The sequence below is a fragment of the Porites lutea genome, chromosome 14, assembly GCF_958299795.1.
Source record: "Porites lutea chromosome 14, jaPorLute2.1, whole genome shotgun sequence".
Classification (NCBI taxonomy): Eukaryota; Metazoa; Cnidaria; class Anthozoa; order Scleractinia; family Poritidae; genus Porites; species Porites lutea.
In genome coordinates, this window is record NC_133214.1 from 18,182,818 (window position 1) to 18,204,300 (window position 21,483).

Sequence of the window (21,483 nt, forward strand, 5' to 3'; positions counted from 1 at the left end):
AGTAAGCGTTCGTCAAGAGGTCATAAAAGGTGATGAAAATTATTGAAGAAAGGCAGGGACCAACTCTGACGGTAGTTTTAAAAAGTGTCGCCCTTGTAGGGGAGAAAATCAGGAGCCCATCACGGACTGATGGGCTCCTGAGAAAATGCAACCTCTTCCCAATGGGCGTTTTCGAAATTCTCCACACTGGTCTGCATAAGTCTGGAGAATTTGTATGTGGATATTGGGCCTTCAAGATTTCACCGCTTTTAGTTTCCATTTTTCAATGACTGACTTTTTTTACAAAAGAAAACAAAAACAAGGCGCCAGATACAATATCAATGCCAAAATAAAACAAAAATACTGTCAAGTGTACACTTGGATAATCCGAGACAAAAAGATGAATCAGTAAGGCACACCGCTGAGGGAATTCGTTGTTATGACTACAGCCTTTTAAAAGGCCAAGGATAATTAACGCTAAATTAGCGAAACAAATAATGAACAAAACCTGTGCCACCTTTGTTCTAATATTTGGGTTCAATACAGGCTTAAATTAGCCTTGAAACAAATGGCTGGCACTCCAGATTGCAATGGAGCAAAACATGGAGTGGCCCAAACAAATCGCTTTGTGTTGCGCTGGTTTAGTTTGGGCGAGGGGCCGCAAGAAACGAAACTCAAAAGCACAACTGTGGCGGCGCCCGCGAAGCGCTCAAAGATGTTGCGATCACAAAAGAGGGCTTTGAAGACAAAAACAAAACTTCAGGAAAGCAAGGGAAGGGGCGTTAACGACGGATTAAAAGCGGCAGCAGAATCCGAGATGGAACACGCGGCAGTGACCGTGAATTTAATCAGTAAACGTGCAAACAGTGATGAAGAAATGGAGTTAATTGGAGAGGACATCGAGGGCGAGGAGAGAGAAGCAGCAGGAGGCGAGGGAGACGAAAATGGTGATCACGAAAATAGCGATGTTGAAACCCTGGATTTCTTGACAGAATTGTCCAGTGAAATGTCCGAAGAACCAATTTTGTTGCCCAATATTTTAATCCCCTGTACAAAGTGCGGTGACGTGATAAACATCTGTCGACTGCAAGGGCATAGGAATGTACACACCGCGTTACAAACTCTCAAGTACTCACAGAATCAGAGGCCGAAGAACCTGAACGCGTTAGTCAGAAGGAGAAAACTTCTCATAAAACAGCAACAAGATGCAAGTTCGCGAAACGTGCGGGATCCATTTGGAGACAAGCATTTGCATAAATTAAACACGGCCTTTGAGATTTTGAAGCTAGAGCTTGAAGGCAACGTGGATGCGAGATGTCTGGGTGATCAAAATATTGCAGGTTTGCCTCTTGTGTTTACTAATAATATATTTTTAACCTTAAATGGATCTTTGGAGACCAAGTGGGATGATCTAAGACAGGTTTTTAAATGCTTAGCTTGAAAGCTTAACTCGTTGATCCAGAAAAACACTTAACGCTGTAGGCTGTAAGAAGATTCTCGCTGGAGTCAATTTCACACCGACAAAGGAAGAACACAAAGAAAAAGAATTAATTAACTTAATATCCTGGGACAACCATTTAAAGTACTCTGTGTAATTGGTTACTTGGGAGACAGTTTTTAGACTTCAAAGCGCTCGGTTTGCCTTGACGATTTGAGTTATGAAGTTACGTGATGCATAATGGTCGTAATGGTATTTGCGTAACCCTTATTTTAAAAACAAAACATCTTCTATGTGCCCTTTACACCCCAAGAGGTGTTAACTCGGATTAAAACGCATGTACAACGCAAAGTCAAGTTTAGTACAACATTTAAATGTCATTTGCGAAGTCAGTCAAGCGAACCGTCCGCACAGGCTCTCAGAGGCAACCTCGTTCTTCAGAGGCTCAGCTCTTTACTCGACTCGATCTTACTCTAGCGGCGAAAACTGTTTTTTTTTTTTGGTCTTTATTTGCCTGCTCCCCGAAATTCGGTTCAACAACAATTGCTTCACACAATTTCAGGTTCAGTTGGGTGCCTTATTGATGTGTACTTAATTTCGCTCCTGATTTCGCTGGTCTTTAATTTCGCGTTTATCGGGATTTGAAAAAAATTGCAAATTAACCCGCGAAAAAAATTCCTCGCGAAATTTAATGCCCCCTTTTTCATATTTTCCTACGCCAGTAAAGAGAGAGTCGGTCGATCGATGACACGGTTCAGGTAAAGCAACTGCTACTTTAATGCTACTGTAGGCACAACAGCGAAATACAGGACAAACTCAAGAGCGAGACACGAGAGCGTCTAGGGCGCGTGTCCTTATCTACAGTACCGCTGACCGGTACTGGCGCTATTTAAATCGAGAAAGTAAAATCCCTCGAAATACTAGCTGTCTCGCCAAAACGCGAAATTAAGTTCTCGCGAAATAAAGTACCAGCCCCCAAAATGATCCCCAATAAGGCAATACCCTCTTTTTTGTTAGAACGTCTAATTTACGGACAGAAGTTGATCGTTCTTAGTTGTGTTTATAGACTAAAAGCGATTCTTTCAAAGAGAAAAAAGCATGATCAGTATTTAATAATACAATAACAACAGCAGAAATTTGTTGAACTTTAAATTGTCGGCCCTTTTTTTTCAAGTCGCAATCCATCTATATCCTCTTTGAAAGCCAAAGAAACGCACCTTTAGTTTTGTAGACTTGCCACAGGTCGTCCTCACGAAGTTCATTGCAGAAAAACGTAAACCGAGTGGAGTGAACATTTTAGGCCTCCAAGCAGTCGGACGAGCGACAAAGGCCTTTTTTCAAAAGTCAAATAGTTTTGGTAAGGAGTATATAGTAACATCGTTATCTTTTGATAGTAATTTATAACAAGACTGATTTTTTTTTTTTCGCTTTTCTTTGATTCCAGAGATAAAAGTTTCAGGTGAAGGTTTTGATCTCTCTTGCACAACAGCAGCTGGGGTTTGCGAAGAAGCAAACAAGAGGTGGAAAAACATGGAGGATGTGCACATCTATAAGGACAACTTCCTCGACCACATAGACAGCGCATTTTTCGCGGTTTACGATGGTTACAGCGGAAAACACACGGCGGAAAAGTGTAGCCAGCATCTTCATGTTTATTTAAAAGAAGAGCTCGACTCTGTTATAACTCATGAACAAGCTACGCCAACGCGAAAACAAGTTGCTGCGGCCTTCAAAAGTTCCTTTTCGAACACTGAAAGACTTCTGGTACTGTCCGAGGAGGAGCGGTCACAAAGCAGATGGAGTGGTTGCTCAGCAGTAACGTGCGTTTTGACTCGTGATATGTGCTTCATAGCGAACGCGGGAAATGTGGGTGCTATTTTGTTACGGGATGGTGACATTGTTAAAGTTCTCACACACAAGCATGACTTGTATAATAAGAAAGAACGCGATCGAGTGAAGAAGTCAAGCGGTGTCATCGTTAAGACCGAAAAGTGCGCCCTTATAAATGGTGCCTTAGGTGTGACAAGGGGCATCGGGAGCATTGGAGATACGGACTTAAAGAGATGTGTTATTAATGAGCCTGGCGTGAAAAGCGTTCCTTTGGACCCCACTGATCAACTGCTCGTCATGGCTTCGGGGGGATTTTGGAAGTTGTTTTCATACGAAGAAACCGTTCATTTGGTCAACGGATTTTTCGGACAGATGAAAAAGGAAGCAAAGAACGAGATCATTGGAGGCAGACAAGGAAAACAAAGGACATCCAAAACGGGCTCTGGAGACCTAACGAAGGATGCAAAGAGCCCTCAGATCTTTTTAAAGGTTGTAGATCCCGACAAAAACAATAACGCGTTTTTCGATCACGGTGTAAAGACAGGATATTTCACGACAAGCGAAAGACAAATAAGTCGAAGCAGAAGTGAAGTGAATTTGGGGAAGCTACAAATGCACCGCCAAGAAATAAATTTTGCTGAAGAACACCACCTTTCAGCTAAAACACAAGAAACAAGCGACACTATTGAAACGAAAGAAATCAGCGACAAAAACACAGACACGAACGATGATATTTCTTCGAACGACGTCACACTAGATGACATCACACTGAAATATCTACGTCATCACCGGTTTTCTCTCCCTGATAATAAAACGTTTCAAGCGCTGAAAGATTTTGGAGGAAAAGAGCTAACTAAGGAAGAAAAAGCGCGATTGCTGGCTAAATGCCTAGCGGAGAGGCTTGTTAAATGCGCGCTATATGCAGCGTCTATGGACAACGTGACTGTGTTTGTTGTTTTATTGCCTGGATTCTCTATGGTTAACTGGCCGATGGTTACACCGGAGGTTCTAGAGGCTTTAGATGTGTTTGTAAACGAGGATGATCTGTACTAGCAAGGCTGTGATACGGGTATCCTGTTCAATGCGTTTTATATAGTGGGGCGCCGGCGAAAATTAGACCGAGGGAAAAACGAGGGAAGCGTGGAGCAAGGACCCTCTTCCTCTTTTTTGCGCCACTCTCCACTGAACGCCTGGAACAGGTTATGAAACAAAAAAACTTATCTAACTGATTAGAAGAGATATTTTTTTACCGAAAGAAGAGTTTCGTGCAGTGCCTGGGTATAAAGTTCAGCTGGCGCGATTAGCCTTGCGCAATCGCACAATTATTGTTCAAAAATAGTTGTTTATTGCTTCACACTCGATATCAACAAGATAAAATGTTGTTTCAAATAACTTTGATATGAATTAAAACCGTGAAAAAATTAAAACACATTATAAAGATTAATCCTGGTTTGCTCTGTTTTTTGCGGTCGAACACCACAAATTACAGGTGGATTCCACAGAGCACGACTGATTTAAACCGACTCCATAATTACGGCTTAAGAGAGGAATTGCAAACACTCAGTGACATAGACTGAAACCAAGTTTTTGAATCCACGAGATAAACAACCCCACCAAACCCATTCGTTCACTGAAACTGCACCGCTGGTCGGTGCAATCCTGTATTCAGCTACATATGTCTCGATCGTTAACGTGCACAGGGGAAGTTTGACAATAGGGCGTAGTCCCCTGTTACAAAAACCAACATTTCCAAATTCCAATTCGACCAGGAATCAGGTAGACGAAGAACCATTATGTGGATGTGCTACCTGCAAATCGTTATTTATTTATTTATTTATTTATTTATTTATTTATTTACATACCTACGGAGGGTGATCGGTCGTTTCGCCCACGTCCCATTCGCTAACGTCGTAAAAAAGTGCGGTACGCATGTGTATACCTCGTTCTTTCAGCAACTGATCAGGCAAAAGCAGTTGGGGAACTGACCCAACACGTACGTGAAACGACTTCAGAAGTTGGCGAACAGGGGGTTGGCGAAACGACTGTAAACCCTACGGAGCATACAGAAGGGGCCTGTATATGGTTGACCTCAGCTCTGATTGGTGAGTTGAGCGAGCTGAGGGATAACTTGAACTTAATGTTTGCTATCCTATTTTTTTTTTTCCACGCTTGGCCGACAGTTTTTATACCATTACTTGTCCTCGGTCTCCCATTACTTCATCGTTATCTCACTGCAAGCTTGTAATCGTCCACAACAGACTCCAGCGTGTCAAACGCATCCATGAAATCACTCTACAATTATTGAAAAAAGAAACACACCTTTTTACAAATATCGTGGTTACACTTTTTAAAGAACGGTAGATAAATAAACCAAGATCCAACAAGCACGTACAATGGCAAAGTTTTGTTTATCCACCTAAATGGTTTTGTGTTGCGGCCGTCGTGCTTGCTAACTCACGAACTGCGTTAAACGAAGGAGAGCGCATCCTAATTTTTTCTCCCCTTTCTTTGCGCTTTTACGGGAAGAAGAAATTGAAAATGCCCTTTGTCGTCTTCAGCACTACTTCTCCCTCGTCTTTCTTTTTTGGGGGCATTTACGCCGGTCAGGAAACTGGCATGCAACGGTAAAAAACCGTTTGTCGGCCGACTGTGACAGTTTGTTGCCGTTTGTCGCCCGACTGTTGGTCGACAGTCTACCGACAGTCGGCCGACAGATCAGCGGGGGAGCTCTTTTTCAATGTTCCAGTCAAACTTGTATCAACTACAAATAACCATCTTAAATAAATACAATGAAGGTCATCGCAGTTGCTGGAAACCACTTTGAATCAATTTTTACAGCCTTTACCTTGGAACAGCCGTGTTTCCAAAACCAATGTAAATAAGCACCTGCGTCATACATTGTTCTTGCCTTGGACATGAGATCCTCTAGTGTCTCAACTATTTTTGTGGAGTTCAAGCACAGTGTGAGAGACTGCGAATCTTTAGGACCCACTGGATTATACTGACCTATAAAAAAATGGTGAATCACACTTTAAGAAGGAAAAATGACAAATAACATATATAAGACGATGGCGAAACGACCTAATACGTTCAGAAATGAATTAACTTCTTAGCCTGCTTGACAGGGGTTTCGAAATGGAAAGGGCGGTATTTCTGGCGTTTGAAGTAGCCTGCAAACAGGCTCACCTGTGCAAGGTCGTGGAAAAATTCCTCGCGCGCCGCCTCCAAAATTTTCCCCGAACTCCTACAAGTCAGCCTGCTGGCAGGCTACCGTGCAGGCTTTTAGGAAACGTAATTAAGCAAAGACGTTTTTTGAGCGACGAACGTCAACCGGAAGTGAAGCTTTTTTTCTTTCAATATGCCTTGACGCTACTAAATGTATATATCTTCAAGTCTCTTTACTCGCATAGAGACAATTCACCTGAAAATTTGGGCATAACAACTGCACAAGAATGCAAGGAGTCCACTTCCGGTTGACGTGCGTCGCTTAAAAAACGTCTTTGTTTAACGTCTTTGTTTAAGTTCTTGTCTGAGACCCAATTTCAGCGGGATTCGATATAGCCGAGGTAGCAGGCGTTGAAAGAGGTAGGTGCAGACTAGATTCGATGAAGATGACGTTTTAGTGGTTAGCCTGCGAGCAAGCTCTTCAATAGAGACGACAAGTCGTTACATCACGTTCCCTTGGTTACTTTGTTTTCCGGATCTCAACAAACCGTGGTCCTGCAGATATGACAGAAAATAGCAAAAAGGCTGTGCATGATTACACTCAGGAACAAAACGGTAGCCCACAATCTTCTTACATCGTTCAACAATGCAAATGGCCGTCTCTGTCAAGAAGATTGTTGTGATCCAGATTTTCCTACCGTGGTAACCTGACGTCACATTTCTCCTCTCTAATGGCGGATATGGTGGAAGTCACACGCAGGTGGCACCCTTGGCTCGCCGCCAGAAATGGAGAGCTTGCTCGCAGGCTATTTAGTGGTTTACAAGAAACTGGTCACACACTTATCCAAAAGTCAACTGGAAAAGGATTCCACTGCACACATCCCAGTGACTGTCGAAATTTATCTTCAATTTTTGTGGACACCTCTGCAAAGGAACCCTCATAATCTCCACGGGCGATAAGGAGAGAGCACAGGGTGCTAAACTGGCTGCCTTGCCTGTCATATCGACGTATTGAGTGAATAAGCGATTGAGCGAGTGCTTCCCAGGTAACCTTCAACTTCGCAAGGTGATGCACTGTAGCAAATTTTTTGGATGGTTCCGCACAAACAGACCGGAGCATTTCCCATGGTTCATTGCCACTTGAGACTCCAGCTGACAACTGCGATGACAAACAGCTGTCAATCATGTTCGACTTCCTGGTCTTTGAAGATGGCGGGCTTACGATTCCCCGATAGCGAAGCAGCGCTGAAGCAGTCGATCTGGGTTGTCTAGCCATTTCGGCGCTAGAGTCAAAATCAGTTACGCAAGACAGCGTATCTACGGAATAGTCATCAGATAGATATGAAGCAGAGGAGTTTCGCTGAGGAGTAGCAGTCACTGCTGACCAGTTAAAACTGAAATCATCTTTACGCAGAGGGTCATCCATAGAAAACGAAAGCTTTCTAGAAATACTGTCTTGTTTTCTCAGTCGTCCTCCACTATAGCTAAACTTCTCACTTTTTGAATCCTTCATAATGTCTGTCATTACTCGACTTGCCCTTTCCTTGGGTTTTCCCTTTATCTGTTTAGGCTTTTTGCCTAAGGGTTGTAACACTCCAGCAAGGCTCGCTGAAATGTAGCTGTTCATATCTTTGAGTGAGATGGAACCTGATGGCTTATGTCGTGTTACTAGCCCACTGTGTGATGTTATGTGATGAAGAACATCGTCATTGTTGAAAAGTAACACCCCGTCTGCATGTCTGAAAAAAGAAGATCATTTATGGTCATTTATGCATTTTTCATTTAAGGCTTTTCTCCGTAGTAAGTGCCGCCCTGCAAGTTAATATATTACACCCGGTCTGAGGTCGAACTTGCGAGACCACCTTGAGAAGGGAGGGAGGTTGGCGGGGGAGCGGGGGGGGGTGATCTTAAAGGGGCCAAAATCAACAGTTTTTAAGTAAAATAAAAGTCCTTCAGCAGTGCTTTTCTGTGGTAATGTTTCTCGTGCTGTACAAAGTGATTCTAACTTTTGATTCTGTCACAGAAATCTTTTAAGTTTGCCCATTCAAATAAAAGATACTGAGCATTACTTTCCTGTGGTCCTGTTTATTATGCTGTACAAGGTGGTCCTAACTATTGAGTTGATGACTGAAATTCTTATGTTTGACCAGTCAAAGTTCAGCAGATGGCACAAGTCTGATTTCTTGTTGTAAACTTCAACTCACAGTAGTTTTAAAATATTATTGTAGTCAGAAAGTGGCCTTGAGAGTGAAGATAACTGATGATATTGATAACACTTGAGACCAGTCATATTCAGTACAAATAAAATAATGAGTTGTTTAGAGAAAGGCATTAGAATTACCACGCTCACCGCTGTAGAGATGCTAAGCTTAGAAGTGAGTTGTAATGTTGCAGTGGACTGTCACCAGATGAGTGAGGTGAAACAGCAACAGACATGACATGAGCCAAAGGGTATGTGTCCCTTATTCTCTCCACAAGATGTGATCCCAGTCCAGAACCAGTACCACCAGTAAGACTATGGACTACAATTGTGCCTTGCAGAGAAAAGCAAGATAAAACGTTTGAGTAAAGTCAATGCAGTTCTCTCTAAGATGACAACTGACCGTACGGGCTCTAAGAATTGATTATTTAAACATCGTCAACTCAAAGTGTCCAGTTTAGGGAAGTGTCTGTCCTATAGGGGTGTCTGTTGAGAGAGAGTTGACAGATCAGTATAAGAAAAGAAACTTCCAGCTACCCCTCCCCTAAACCATTGTTAGGGCAAAATGTTGGGTTAGGGAGGGGTAGGTCGGTAGCTTCCCAGAATCCCATTCTATTCAAGTTGTCTGAAGGTACAAAATGTGGGGGTAAAGAGCACTGTCAATGACCTACTGAAAACTCAGATGGTTTGGTAATGTTCTATTTAGGAAAAAGGTTATGTTGTGTGCAAACAGCAATATTAAAATGGCAGCTTTCCTTTTTTAGCCAGTGGAGTGGGCAAGATGTGAATACCAGGGCTTCATTTTGTCCTTAGCCAACATACAATTCAAGGCTAGAAAAACGTCTAGTCTGCTTGTCTGGGACCAGTAGATTGTCTTGCTGGGCAGGAAATGTGTTAATCTCACTTGCAGCTCAAAGGGCAAGGGTACAGGCAAATCATGTTTTAATTAAATCATTACCTATGACAAGCAAGCAATGATTCAGGCAAGCAAAATATGGGGGAAGCTAGTCCAAAGGAAAAGCAAGAATTCAAGGTCTTTCTGAGCCCTCCATTGGCTTATTCACTTGCTTGTTCACCTGAATGTAGGGCCATCAACTCTCCCGATAACCCGGGAGACTCCAGATTTTTACTGTATCTCCCAGTACTAGTCTCCAAATTAGAGAATAAAAATCTCCCCGATAAGTGCTGATGTTTGGCATTTCTTCAGTAGACTCGACTTTCTGACAACAAAATTTCACCTACTTTGCGTTCTTTGAGCTATTTTAATGTTAACATCGAACTTTTCCTCATCAACTCTGGCATGCCTTTGCAATATAATAATCTGATTGGTTTTCGTGCGTTTTGTGTCATTGCAAATTGGTGACAATCGCAATACTTGGGTGTTATGATTATATCTATCATCCCTATCCTATTGATTCTCAATATTCGAGGACGTTGGTGGTTGACAGCGCTGTGAGTGGCAATCCACCCACTAAGCAGCCTAACAAAACTATGAAACCCAAGGCTGGGCTCTGTGAAGAATTGAAGGGAGCAAGTGTTTTGAACCTGTGAAATCCAAGGCTCCCAGCATATGATTTTTATGGAAAACCTCAGATATTCTTGTCTGCGAACAAAATTAATGTTAGGTATTAGGAACCACCATCCGCTGATAGAGCACAACCTTGATGAAACCAGACAGTCTCTTACCAGCATAGTTATCACATCTCTCTACTTCCTTTCTCAAAGTTTCCATGGAGCGATTTAATAGTGACACATCTTCTGTCTCTCCACTCAATCCGTGGTAACCCAGTGCCCAGTTATTTCCTCGTCCTCTTTGGCCGACAATCATGTTGGCTTCTCTGTACAAACTGCTAGATCTTGTATCTTCACGGTAATTATGCCTAATGACCTTAGATTCACTGTCCACACAGACACAGCGTAATTTGCCATCTCTGTGACTTAATGGGTGGGTGTCACTCTTGTCAATCAAACCCATTAGTTCATGTCCAACTTGATTGCCACACTGACCAACCAGAAGAACTATTGAGGACATGATGCAGAAGCTTGTTTTCAAGATTTATACATGCTCTACCCTTTGGCGCGTAAAACAACGAAGTTGAATTGTCACCGAAATGAGATAAACATCCGCCATTTTTATTACGGCGCGAAGTACTGGGTCTAGCTAACTGACCAAATTTGGGCATAGCAGGCGCAAAACCATTTACTTGGACTGCGGTTTTCCAAATGAGACAAAACAATATTTGCAATCTGATCGAAACCAGGAGCGAAACTAAACAAAATGTTTCATTTTTTTTGCTTATAGCTTTTGAAGAGTACTTATTATGGCTGAAGAAAGCCCTCATTTTAATGGTCTCTTAAATCGAGTTCGTGAGAAATTAAGATCGGAGAATGTAAAGCTCTGGCTTGCACCATACACCACATCAAACGATGAACCAGGAAAGTACCCTGAGGTAAGATACTCCATCATATTTTTCCTGAAAACTTGTCAAACGGTAATGTAATATTTACAGGATACAATTTTGGTCATCATTTAACATTATTAATTGCGGGATAAAATGAAATTTAATTTTTGTGAAGACAAATGATCAATCTCGAGGTCAAGATTGCTGGATATTTTGGGAAGTTCGCTTTGGTCAACTTTTTGCTTACAAGGAAAGAATTTGTAAAGTGATGATATGATGGGTAGTACCAAGTGGAACCCGATGATATGGGATCTCAGCTGAATGCTCAGACACCTGAACGATCTCCAGACATTAGCATCTGCTTTACTCATATCTTGTACAGGGCTGTTATTAAGACGCGGGAGACAGGGATTTCCTCCGGCTACGTTCATGGGAAAGAAGAAGAAAAATACAGTCAAACCTCTCCTTACGGACACCTCTATAATACCGATATCTCTCTATTATGGCCCGTTTCATTGGTCCCAGAAATGCCAAAAATCAGACATTCCCTACCTCTAAAATACGGACACCTCTGTAAAGCGGACAATATTGGTTCTGTCCCTTTGGTGTCCGTATTAAAGAGGTTGGACTGTAGAACCGAAACTGAAAAGAAATCCCTAGCTGTTTGATTACCCGCCTACTTGTTGTATTTACCGGGCAACTTGAAATCTTAGTGACAACCCTGCTGGCACATTTATACTTGACAGGAAATGATTAATCGCTACTCAGCAGCTTTAGAAGCTTTACCTGAAGAAATCAAAGATGCATTGGAGGAGCTGAGAGTGCACGCTCTCACAAAATTGCAGACAGGACAAAGATTTGCCAAGTCAGGAATTGCAACTATCAAAGTTCATCTAACTGGCAGAATTCCCCTAGGACTAGATAGCAGGTTACAGATTCAGATTGGTTTACATGTGAGTGGAGCCAATTTCAAGAAAAGGTAACATTCTAATTGATAATAAATTAATATGAGGAAGACAACTTCCTAAGCTGAAATTTAACATTGAATACTATTATAATTATTTAAATTTTACCAGTAACTAATGTTGTTGTTCTGTTCAGGTTAAATGCAGTGTCTGGTTTAGATCCTGATAAAATGAAACTTATTTGCAAAGGACATGTTATTGATGATGGTAAGTGTTGGTTCAGTTTTGTTAAATATGCCACTTCCTTTACACAGAAGATAACTGTTATTGAGTCATCCACTGCGCCTAGAGCAATAATAATTTGTCTATCTGCAATAACTTTTAATAATTATTATTAAAAGTTATTGCAGATACACAAATTTAGTGCTTACATTTGAGCCTGCGGATGAAATCCTGGAGCATGACTGCTGGCCACTGCCTGTCAATCATTCATAAAACAGCATAAAAAGTCAACAAGGATACAGAAAATAATGCCTTGCTGACTCTTTTTTCTTATGGACACCCCAATAATATGAACAGAAGCTAACTCCCTGGCAACTGATTTCCAGAGTAAACATATTTTAAGATTTAAATAATGGAACATTTATTTAATTGGGATCTTTGTCATTCAATCACCTTTCTATTATCAGACAAATCCCTGGAGAGCCAAAATGTGAAGAACAATGGGCAGATAATGGTGCTTATACTTTCGCAGTCCATTGCTGAGTCTGAACTTCAACAAAAGAAAGAGGAAGAAACTAAAGCTAGTGTATCACGGACAAGGCAAGCAGCTGAGGCTTTGTCAAGTAGGAAAGACAGTGAGTGGCTTTCATTTGTTGTGTTTATTTACGCTTCGATTAGGCATCGTATTTCATGAAGTGGTTGTGATTTGTGGTTGAATTCTTAAGCTTGTGAAATACTAGTTTTCTAACTGAACCCAGATATATCATGATCTTTCAAAAAGAAGTGGGTCTCACAGAATTCAATAATCAAGCTTCAAATGACTGGCAGAGGACACATATTACTATAACTCATATTTGCATGACTGCAACCAACCCAGCCTGCCTGGGTGGTATTAGGAGAGAAGGGAAGGTGGGGTACGGAAGGAGTGCTAAAAGTATAGAGCTTATTGAAATAAAATTTTTTTTTCTTGCACTTTGATACCTCAAGAATATTGTCTCATTAACACACTTATTTTTTTAACTTACTGTATTTAAATTTATCATTTTTCATAACATCAGACGTTAGAGATGACCGCTTTTTCCTTGAGATAAATGACCAAGAAGGCAAACCAATACAACTTCCAGATCATGAAAGAAAGGTTAGTTGTTGTGGTTTGAATTGTTTAATATAACTACCAAGCTCTCTGCTTGGTGTACTCATGGATAACCTTGAATCTATGAATAGATGAAGTCACAGGACTTTGCAATGTTTGGAAGGAGTGATCAATATCTATTATCATGGGGAGCAAGGGATGGCACAGTGGTGAGAGCGCTTGCCTCCCACCAATGTAGCCCAGTTCAAAACCCGGCATTGACACCATATGTGGGTTGAGTTTGTTGTTGGTTCTCTCCCATACTCCGAGAGGCTTCCCCTCTCCTCAAAAAGCAACATTTTCAAATTCCAATTCGACCGGGAATCAGGTAGACGAAGAGCCACTTTGTGGATGTGCTACCTCCAAATCATTATTTATTTATTTATGTGGTATGGCATGTATAGAATATGATTTGGTGGGAACCAAGAATTCTATTATAAAATTTTGAGTTTTCTGATTTTTGCAGGCTTTAACACTGGCACTTACCTTACATGAAAAAGGACGGAGTGAACTCAAGAAAAGAAATTACGCTGAAGCTCTTTTATTGCTTCTGGAGGCAGAGAAAGAATTCAGGTACAGTCAAACTTTCCTTGCGACCACTCTTGTGAGCAAAACACCTTTGTGAAATCCTGTTTAAACTGTGACTTAAACTTTGTCATGAAAAGCTCTCATAAGCGATTGCTCCCCTAAGCAACTGCGACCACTTTTGGGATTACCCAACTGGACTTTTCCTTTGTTTTTAAGCTCTCGTAAGCCACCACTAAGAGTATTTTTCTTAGAAATCAACACTTTAATGAAACTCCACACTGTGCGAATTATGGGCTAAAAAACTGGATGTAAAGTTTAGCCATGTCTATATAAGACATAAAGACACCCATTCATTAAACATTAATTTATTGCTTTTGTTTTTCTTTATGAATTGTTAATGCATTTCTGAAGCTCTTGTAAGTGAACACCCTCTGTTGTTTCATCAGCTCTGGTAATGACCATTTTTTTGAATTTCCAAGGTTGTCGCTTATGAGAACTTTAACTGTATTTAAGGTCAAGGGTCAAGGGAAAAGGGTTCGAATCCCGTACATGTCTGAATTTTTTTCAGGCTTTTTCGTAACTGCGAAAGTTGCATATATAACTGCAATGATCATCCTTCATTTAATGATATTGTATTTAAGTGTTGTACTATATTTCAAGTGATACACTGCAGAGCTACGTTATAGGAGCGGAAAGTCTCAAAGGCTTATACACGGCGTGCCTGGGAAATTGGTGGGAACTACTGTACATGTAGCAAAAAAATAATGCCTGTTATTTATTTATTTATTTACTTGCTTTCTTCTTCACAGTCATTGCAAAGCTCAGATTCTTGCTGCTGTGGATAATTATGGAATTCTGTGCTTAGACATTGTTTGGTGTTACTTCTGGCTGAAAAGCATTGTAGATTTGCCCAATGCAGGTTTGTTTTCTTGGCTTTGCTATTCAGTAATAATATTATACAGATAGTTATTCTAGGCTCATACCCGACTGTTTTATTTTAACTTTATAGTACCTGACAGTTTCTTTAAAGGTTTTTATTGGCTATCTTTCCTTTATTTTTTTAAGTCTATGGGATTTCTTTAATCATTTTCCCCTTCTCTTACAGAGGAAAAATTACAAAAGTGCAAAGAGTGTTTTCAAAGAAGCTATGGACAAAATCTTGAAAGGTTGACCTTTGTAAGGGTATGTAAGATGCAATCATTTGTCAGTACAGTTCTGTAGCAGGTGGCCTCCATAATGAAGCATTAGTAAGTCCCATTTTCACAAATTTTCGTTGATACAAAACTGTATTGAGTAATGTCCACCGCTTGATACAAGTTTTACTGGTCTCCCCATGTGATCTCTGTGTAACTGGTACAATTGTAGGGCATGCTCCTGCATTCATTATAAAGTATAGTTACATTGACAGTAAACGGCTTGACAAGCCTTTGATATCGCAAGATTTTGACCACTGATAATGAATTTTGCTTCGTCAGCTTAAAAATCCCTCGATATGGTTATTTGCTTAAAAATGTTATGATTTCTCTCAGGGCGGTAGAGGTGGAGAGCTGGCCCTATTTGTACGGCTGCATATCCTTGAGGCCGTATGCGCATATCACAAGGGAGATATCACCACTGCTGTGACATGCCTAGATAAGGTACAATAAAATTCTTGATAGGAAGGGGAAGGTTTGGGATCGATCTATGTACTCACTTTAAACTTGAGCTGTGATCTGACCTTATTTTTCTGTTATTTTGCTGTTGTCTTTTTATGCCAACTGGGAAGTCCCGCTTCTTGATCTGGTCTGCGTCGACTGTAAACGTCAATTACAAAATGAATTCGCGTTCTTCCAAACTTCTTGGCAATTATTCCAACTCGCTCAGTATGTAGGTGAATTTGCCCCTCATTCTCTTGTGTTCTAACTAAATGATAACGTTATATACGTTTAAAATCCATCGTAGGCTGAACGTATGCAAGGAAAACTGCATATTGACAAACATCAACTGACGCAGCGTAAGTTTTGTAACATGTTTATTAATGCTACATAATCAACAGTTAAGGCTACGGTATATTCGCACTATACCAGAATGATCTCGCGCGGACTCGAAGACCATAGCGGATATAGCTTCTGTTCTCATGTAAGAAAGTTGATTTCGACGCAATTTCTATAACAGAGTGAAGATGGTCTGCGCCGATCTTAAAAGTGGATCGCCACATACCGGATAGTTTTCTACCACCATTCGTCCCAATGTGAGCAGGCATTCGCAGCGTAGCGAAAGTAAATGAGGAAGCCCGCTGAATTGCCAACATGTCGTTCTCTCCCTCAGAATCATTTTTAGACTCGACCCAACTCTCTGCCAGTTTCAACGTCCAAGATAGCGGGAGAGCATTAGAAGAAAAGTATCATCGCTCGCGCTGCAATTCTATATTACTCACATCTTTTTGTCTTTGTAGTGATGTTGATGGGATTCACAGAGACAGAAGCTAGGCTTGCATTAAGAGCATGTCACGGGGATTCCACCTTAGCAGTTGATTACATTACACAACGAAGACAGGTAAAGAATGCTTTTCTTTTGGCTCGCCACGCAATCCTACCCTACGAGAAGGAACGCGTGTTGAAAGCCTAAGAATGTTCCGTGGGAGACTATTAGACAGCGTGCAGACGTCGTCTTTTCTTGCACGCGGAAATAGCAGACATCTTCACGCAGGATGGGGTTTATGCGTTGAGTTGCCGCAAACTTTGTCTGAGATCTTTGATTTTGATGCAACATACAGTACTTGACTTGTCCGAGCCTTGTCTTCAGAGTTGTCTTCCATGCATGGTCGGGAATAGGGAGCTTAAGCAACGACGACGGCGACGTCATTGAGAACGTCAAAGAAGCAATAGGTTTAGATTGGCGAAACAACAACTCCGCACGTGCATCACGCTTTTTATACATTTTTTTGCCGTCACTGCACGACTACGACGTGAAAATACTTTTAAAATTTCACGTTTTGTAGAGGACGTGAACCCAAGACGACGACTTTTCGTTTCCTGAACTTCGTTACAGTCTCTAAGAATTCAACTCCACAAAAATTTGCCAACATTTCACGAATTGAGCGAGATGGAATACGCGCGATAAAGTTGAAGCAGCTTCATTTTTAAGTGACGTTTTCGTAGCGTCGCCGTGGTCTTCTTTCTGGTCCGTTTGACTGCGTACTCGTTTTTATGGGCACGTAAATAATTTGACAAGTTAAATAAGTGAGCTAAAACGTAAGCTTAATGTATACTTACACAAGCAGTTGTACGCACCTGTCACTTGAGATGACTGGAAAGTGCCTTTCCGTGGCAAATGAGAAAAAGTTTCTTTTCTTCAATGCTTAACGAAGTATTACTTTTTCCTCATGTTGGCGTGGCCATTAGAAAAAGGCAGAACACCAAATAAAAGAGCGTAGAGAAACACACACACAATGGGAAGAAACCAAAAAAAGTTGTCTGAAACAGCCAGGAAAAGTAGCTGACCGCCCGAAAATTTTCCCGCCAAAAACTACACAGGTCAATCATCAATTGTAGGCAATGGGGCTGCAACAAGCTGCAACGGGTTGACACTCGGTTGACACGGGTTTCTTATTTTAAAAATTACGCATGCGTAATATGGGTTCATATTAAGACGGGGCCATAAGACGGAAAAATGACGCAAGAGGCGCAAGGTTCTTCCAACATCACTCCCAGGGTTCTCTCTTTTCCTCTTATTCGTCTTTTACAAAGGTCTGACGTAACAGGGTTCTCTGCGAGGTTTCACTGATATCTTATTCACAACAGGAGAAAAAAGAAAGAGAAGATAAGGAGAAGAAAGACAGAAAGCGAAAAAAACTTGAAAGAGAATTAGGAAAAACAGCAACAGGAGATTGGTGAGAATTACATATTGATCCTGAATGCATAAGATAACATATTAACACATGTGAGGAGTTTTAAATCCTCGCTGTGATCGCATCAACTTATGCGGTAGTTGAATAGAAATCCTGAATAAATCAGGCTTTGAAGGGATCCATCCGTGACAGATGTGAAGTAGGCTAAAAAATATTGCGAGATGTACATGTATGTGTCTGGTGGATACTGAACTTGTTTAGATTTTTTTTTTTTAGATTTTCTTTTTCATCATCATCATCATCATCATCATCATCATCATTATCATAATCATCATCGTCTTTTATTTGCACCTTATTGTAGGGCTGAGATGAGATCAATAACTGCTCGTGTTTTCCAGTGCCTTAATTATGTCCTTGACTACTTGTACTAATATTTTTTATTATTAAAAACTGAATCATTGGATAATGCAATTTTATAGCTCTGATTGGCTTAGCCATCATGGTATACGCAGCTACGCGACTCGTTGGCTATCTATCATCTCATATCCAACGCACACTCGTGGAATAATTGTTAATAATAACATAGATTCTCACTGACACAGACTCGCAGCTTTCTTTACAGAAGACCCCTGCTTGGTTTGATTTAATTTTTTTGTTTGTTAAAATCAAGGGTAAACGTGGATACGTACAAAGCTCTTGTAGAGATGGGTTTCTCCGAAGTAAGGGCTTCTTCAGCCTTGCGACAGGCAAATAATGATGTTAATAACGCACTACAGGTAAGAAAATACGTTAGATCCTTGACTCAGCTCTGATCTTAAATTCATCTTGGCCTTATCACCTCCATTTTCTCTTATCAAGTTAAACTGAACGTAAATGAAACCATAGGTTTGTCTGAAAAGAGCAGGGGACGTAGACCTCGGTGGCGTGGTCTATCTTTCCTCTGAAGAGCGGACGGCTACTTGATCGCAGTAATTGATGTAAGGTGTTTTCGCCATGTGTCTTGCAGCCAATAAAACCAAATCATTTTTACAAGACTGCTGAAAGTCCTCAGTCACAAAATGCTTTCCTCATTTTTCTCCCTTAGTTTCATCTTTGAAACTCAAAGGGCGAAATGAAACGGCTGGTGAACAGATCAATTGTAGGAGCGGGTAGAGGGAAGCAACTGATGTACTCGTTTTAAGACGTAATATGCCGTTTGGTTACGTATAATTACGTCATAAGTCGAAATATTGGCAATTAATATCAAACCTTTATCGACAGGTTCTTCAGGATCATCCAGAAATGCTAGATATTCAAGACAACAACAGGTAGGAAAATTGTCATATTCAGAGCAACTATCATGGTCGCCAATCTTGGACGCATCACGTCGCACTACAGCCTGGTAGCACATACGTGACACTTTCCTGGGCCTTTACACACAATCTGCATTTCTCAGTCCTTGTATTATTATTATTATTATTATTATTATTATTATTATTATTATTATTATTATTATTATTATTATTATTTTCGATATCATTATCATTTTCGTATTCGTTATCACCGTTATCATATTTTTCGCTGTCATTATCGTCATAATTATTATCATCACCGTTGTAATTATCAAATATCTTTGTTATCATTGTCATTATCATTCTACAGGCTATAGTCACGTAACGTAACGTGTCTTCTTCTTTTAAGGCTGGCCGCATCATCTTTCGACGATGTGCAGTTTCCAGACGAACATGTTGCTCAAGTAAGTCATACTTTAAAAAGAGCTCGTAATTTTAAACAGCCGTACCTTTTTCGAGGTTTAGGACAACCACCTCTCTCTAGTAAATACTTGACTGGGACATGTCCAGTCAGGCAAGCTGCGATGATCGAAATTTGATCGAGTTTATCTTGTTTTCGTAGGCTGTGTCCATGGGGTTTGAAGTGGATTCTGTTAAGGAAGCCCTGAGGCGTTGCCAAGGTGATATTTCCAAGGCTATTAATATGCTGGCGTCAAACTGTGGAAAGCTTCCTCCGATATCCCATTCTAGAAAAGGTAAGAGAAAGATAATTATAGTATAAGCCAGTTAATTAGAGTGTCCAGGTACTTACATTTTTCAAGTTCTCGACTGTCATGGAGAAAAATTGCCGTCATTAAGGTAACAGTTTTTTCTTGAAAAGTATCAAATGTTTCTAGTCTTCTATCCTTCTTTTTGTTTCTTTTCCAAGAAATTCTCCTTTCATAAAATTTTCGCCCGCGGACGGGCTGTCTTGCGATCTAGAGACAGAAAGGGTGAACACTTAACGCAAAAGCGAAGTACAGCATAATTAACAGTACCACAGGAAAGTACTGCGCACTAGCTTTCATTTCAGTAGTCATACTATATGGTTTCATACGCAGCCTCAAAAGTCAGAACCACCTTGTACAGCATAACTGTGAACAGTACCACAGGAAAGCAATAGCTTTCATTTGAATGGGCAAACCATCTGATTTCATCTCCATATGATTTGATTTTGTTTGAAAAGTTAGAATTACAGTCCATTATGAACAGTTGTGGCTACATCTACATTTTTTTTCTTGTTTTAGATGAATCACCCAAAAGCGGCAGTGAAGAAGACGAAGAAGACCCGGATATAACAGAAGCCGTGAATGAACTCGTGCCAGATCTCGCAACAGAGGATGAAGAAGCTTATTTGAATTTATCTCTAGAAGAGGAAACCTCTATCATCGCTGAATACAGAACTCTTCTTTTGTCAGCTGGCCACAATGCTAGCTCTAATGTCGTGACGTCCTAACGTTGTCAAATCTATAGTCAGCGAAAAAATTGAGACAAAGCCTCAAGCCACTTTTGTTTCATAGTAGCCTGCGTATTAGCTGGCGTTAAAAGCCGGGGGAGGGGCAATTCGGGCGCTCGAGGAGGGGAAAATAGTACCCCCTTTCCCCCTGATTTCCCCTCCCCCTTCCCTTTTCAACGCCTGTCACGCGAGTTAGTTTTGTAGTAACAAAAATACATCAGAACGTCTTACCTAGACTACCAGTAGTCCCCCATTTTTCCTCAGGGACAGTAGAGCGAGCGAAACGCGAGCGCGCTGAGGAAAAATGGGGGACTACTCGTAGTCTACTTCTTACCTGTCTCCGTGTTATTTATGGTGTTTTCTTTTTGTCACCCAACAATGTTTCTCACTCGTGAGCTTGGGGTACCTGTAAGATCTAAATGCGAAACTGACTGACAGTTATTTACCCAGCGGGATATTCAGGAGTTAAAGCAGCGATGATTTTGATCGACGCACGTCGACCGGAAGTAAACTTTTTGCCCTCTTGAGACACGATTTTGAACAAATTTTTGGGCAAATCGTCTCTGTAAGAGTAAAGACGCTTAGTAATACAGATTTGGTAGCACCGAGGCATTTAAAAAGAGAAAAAGGTTCACTTCCGGTTGACGTACATCGCTCAAAAAACGGCGCTGTTTAAACTCGCTGATTATTACTTAGCGAAGCGTTTCGCTTTCAATGGAATGTATGAAATTTACGTAAAACTATTTAAAAAAGAACAAGTAAAATACATGAAAACTTAAAGTGTCTTGTAAATAATAATGATAATAATAATAATCTTTAATAGGTACTCCTCAGAAAAGGCTTTTATGTAACTATTTACAGATGGATAAGAAATAATTAGATCTAATAAAAAGAAAACTAATTGCTAAATCTTGTCAAATCAATGAAATTCTATGAATCGATAAATCAAAGACAATAGGTTGTCTTTCATTGCGCTCTTAAAAACAAGAATTGATGGTTGTAATTTAAATGACTCGTCCAATGAAAAGTCCAAGTAAGGTGATAGTTCCTATATCGACCATCGGCTTTAATACGATTGCTATCCTCG

At 40.6% G+C, this 21,483-nt stretch overlaps 3 protein-coding genes across 5 annotated transcripts; 2 read left to right on the plus strand and 1 right to left on the minus strand.

The window, feature by feature from the left end:
• The first annotated feature begins 451 nt into the window (after window positions 1–451).
• LOC140924534 (protein phosphatase 2C-like domain-containing protein 1) lies at window positions 452–4,397 on the plus strand. The gene is made up of 2 exons (XM_073374552.1): window positions 452–1,319; window positions 2,862–4,397. The coding sequence occupies exons 1-2, from the start codon at window positions 548–550 to the stop codon at window positions 4,298–4,300; spliced, it is 2,211 nt and encodes a 736-aa protein (XP_073230653.1). The 5' UTR covers window positions 452–547; the 3' UTR covers window positions 4,301–4,397.
• Window positions 4,398–4,737: 340 nt separating this feature from the next.
• Window positions 4,738–10,744, minus strand: LOC140924535 (uncharacterized). Of its 2 annotated transcripts, none has more exons than XM_073374554.1 (5): window positions 10,299–10,744; window positions 8,763–8,946; window positions 7,403–8,151; window positions 6,093–6,253; window positions 4,738–5,539 (listed from the first exon to the last, which is right to left on the minus strand). In XM_073374554.1, exons 1-5 carry the CDS (start codon window positions 10,642–10,644, stop codon window positions 5,471–5,473), a joined length of 1,509 nt encoding a protein of 502 aa, XP_073230655.1. In that variant the 5' UTR covers window positions 10,645–10,744; the 3' UTR covers window positions 4,738–5,470. The 2 variants fall into 2 exon arrangements, with proteins under 2 accessions (XP_073230655.1, XP_073230654.1); XM_073374553.1 differs by having other exon boundaries at window positions 7,253–8,151.
• Window positions 10,745–10,882: 138 nt separating this feature from the next.
• Window positions 10,883–21,254, plus strand: LOC140924788 (NEDD8 ultimate buster 1-like). Of its 2 annotated transcripts, XM_073374780.1 has the most exons (17): window positions 10,883–11,062; window positions 11,761–11,993; window positions 12,116–12,186; window positions 12,609–12,776; window positions 13,200–13,279; window positions 13,740–13,846; window positions 14,611–14,720; window positions 14,907–14,983; window positions 15,331–15,438; window positions 15,743–15,794; window positions 16,236–16,336; window positions 17,584–17,672; window positions 18,301–18,406; window positions 18,891–18,937; window positions 19,311–19,365; window positions 19,524–19,656; window positions 20,188–21,254. In XM_073374780.1, the coding sequence occupies exons 1-17, from the start codon at window positions 10,934–10,936 to the stop codon at window positions 20,394–20,396; spliced, it is 1,875 nt and encodes a 624-aa protein (XP_073230881.1). In that variant the 5' UTR covers window positions 10,883–10,933; the 3' UTR covers window positions 20,397–21,254. The 2 variants fall into 2 exon arrangements, with proteins under 2 accessions (XP_073230881.1, XP_073230882.1); XM_073374781.1 differs by lacking the exon at window positions 19,524–19,656 and having other exon boundaries at window positions 20,188–20,373.
• The last annotated feature ends 229 nt before the right edge of the window (window positions 21,255–21,483 follow it).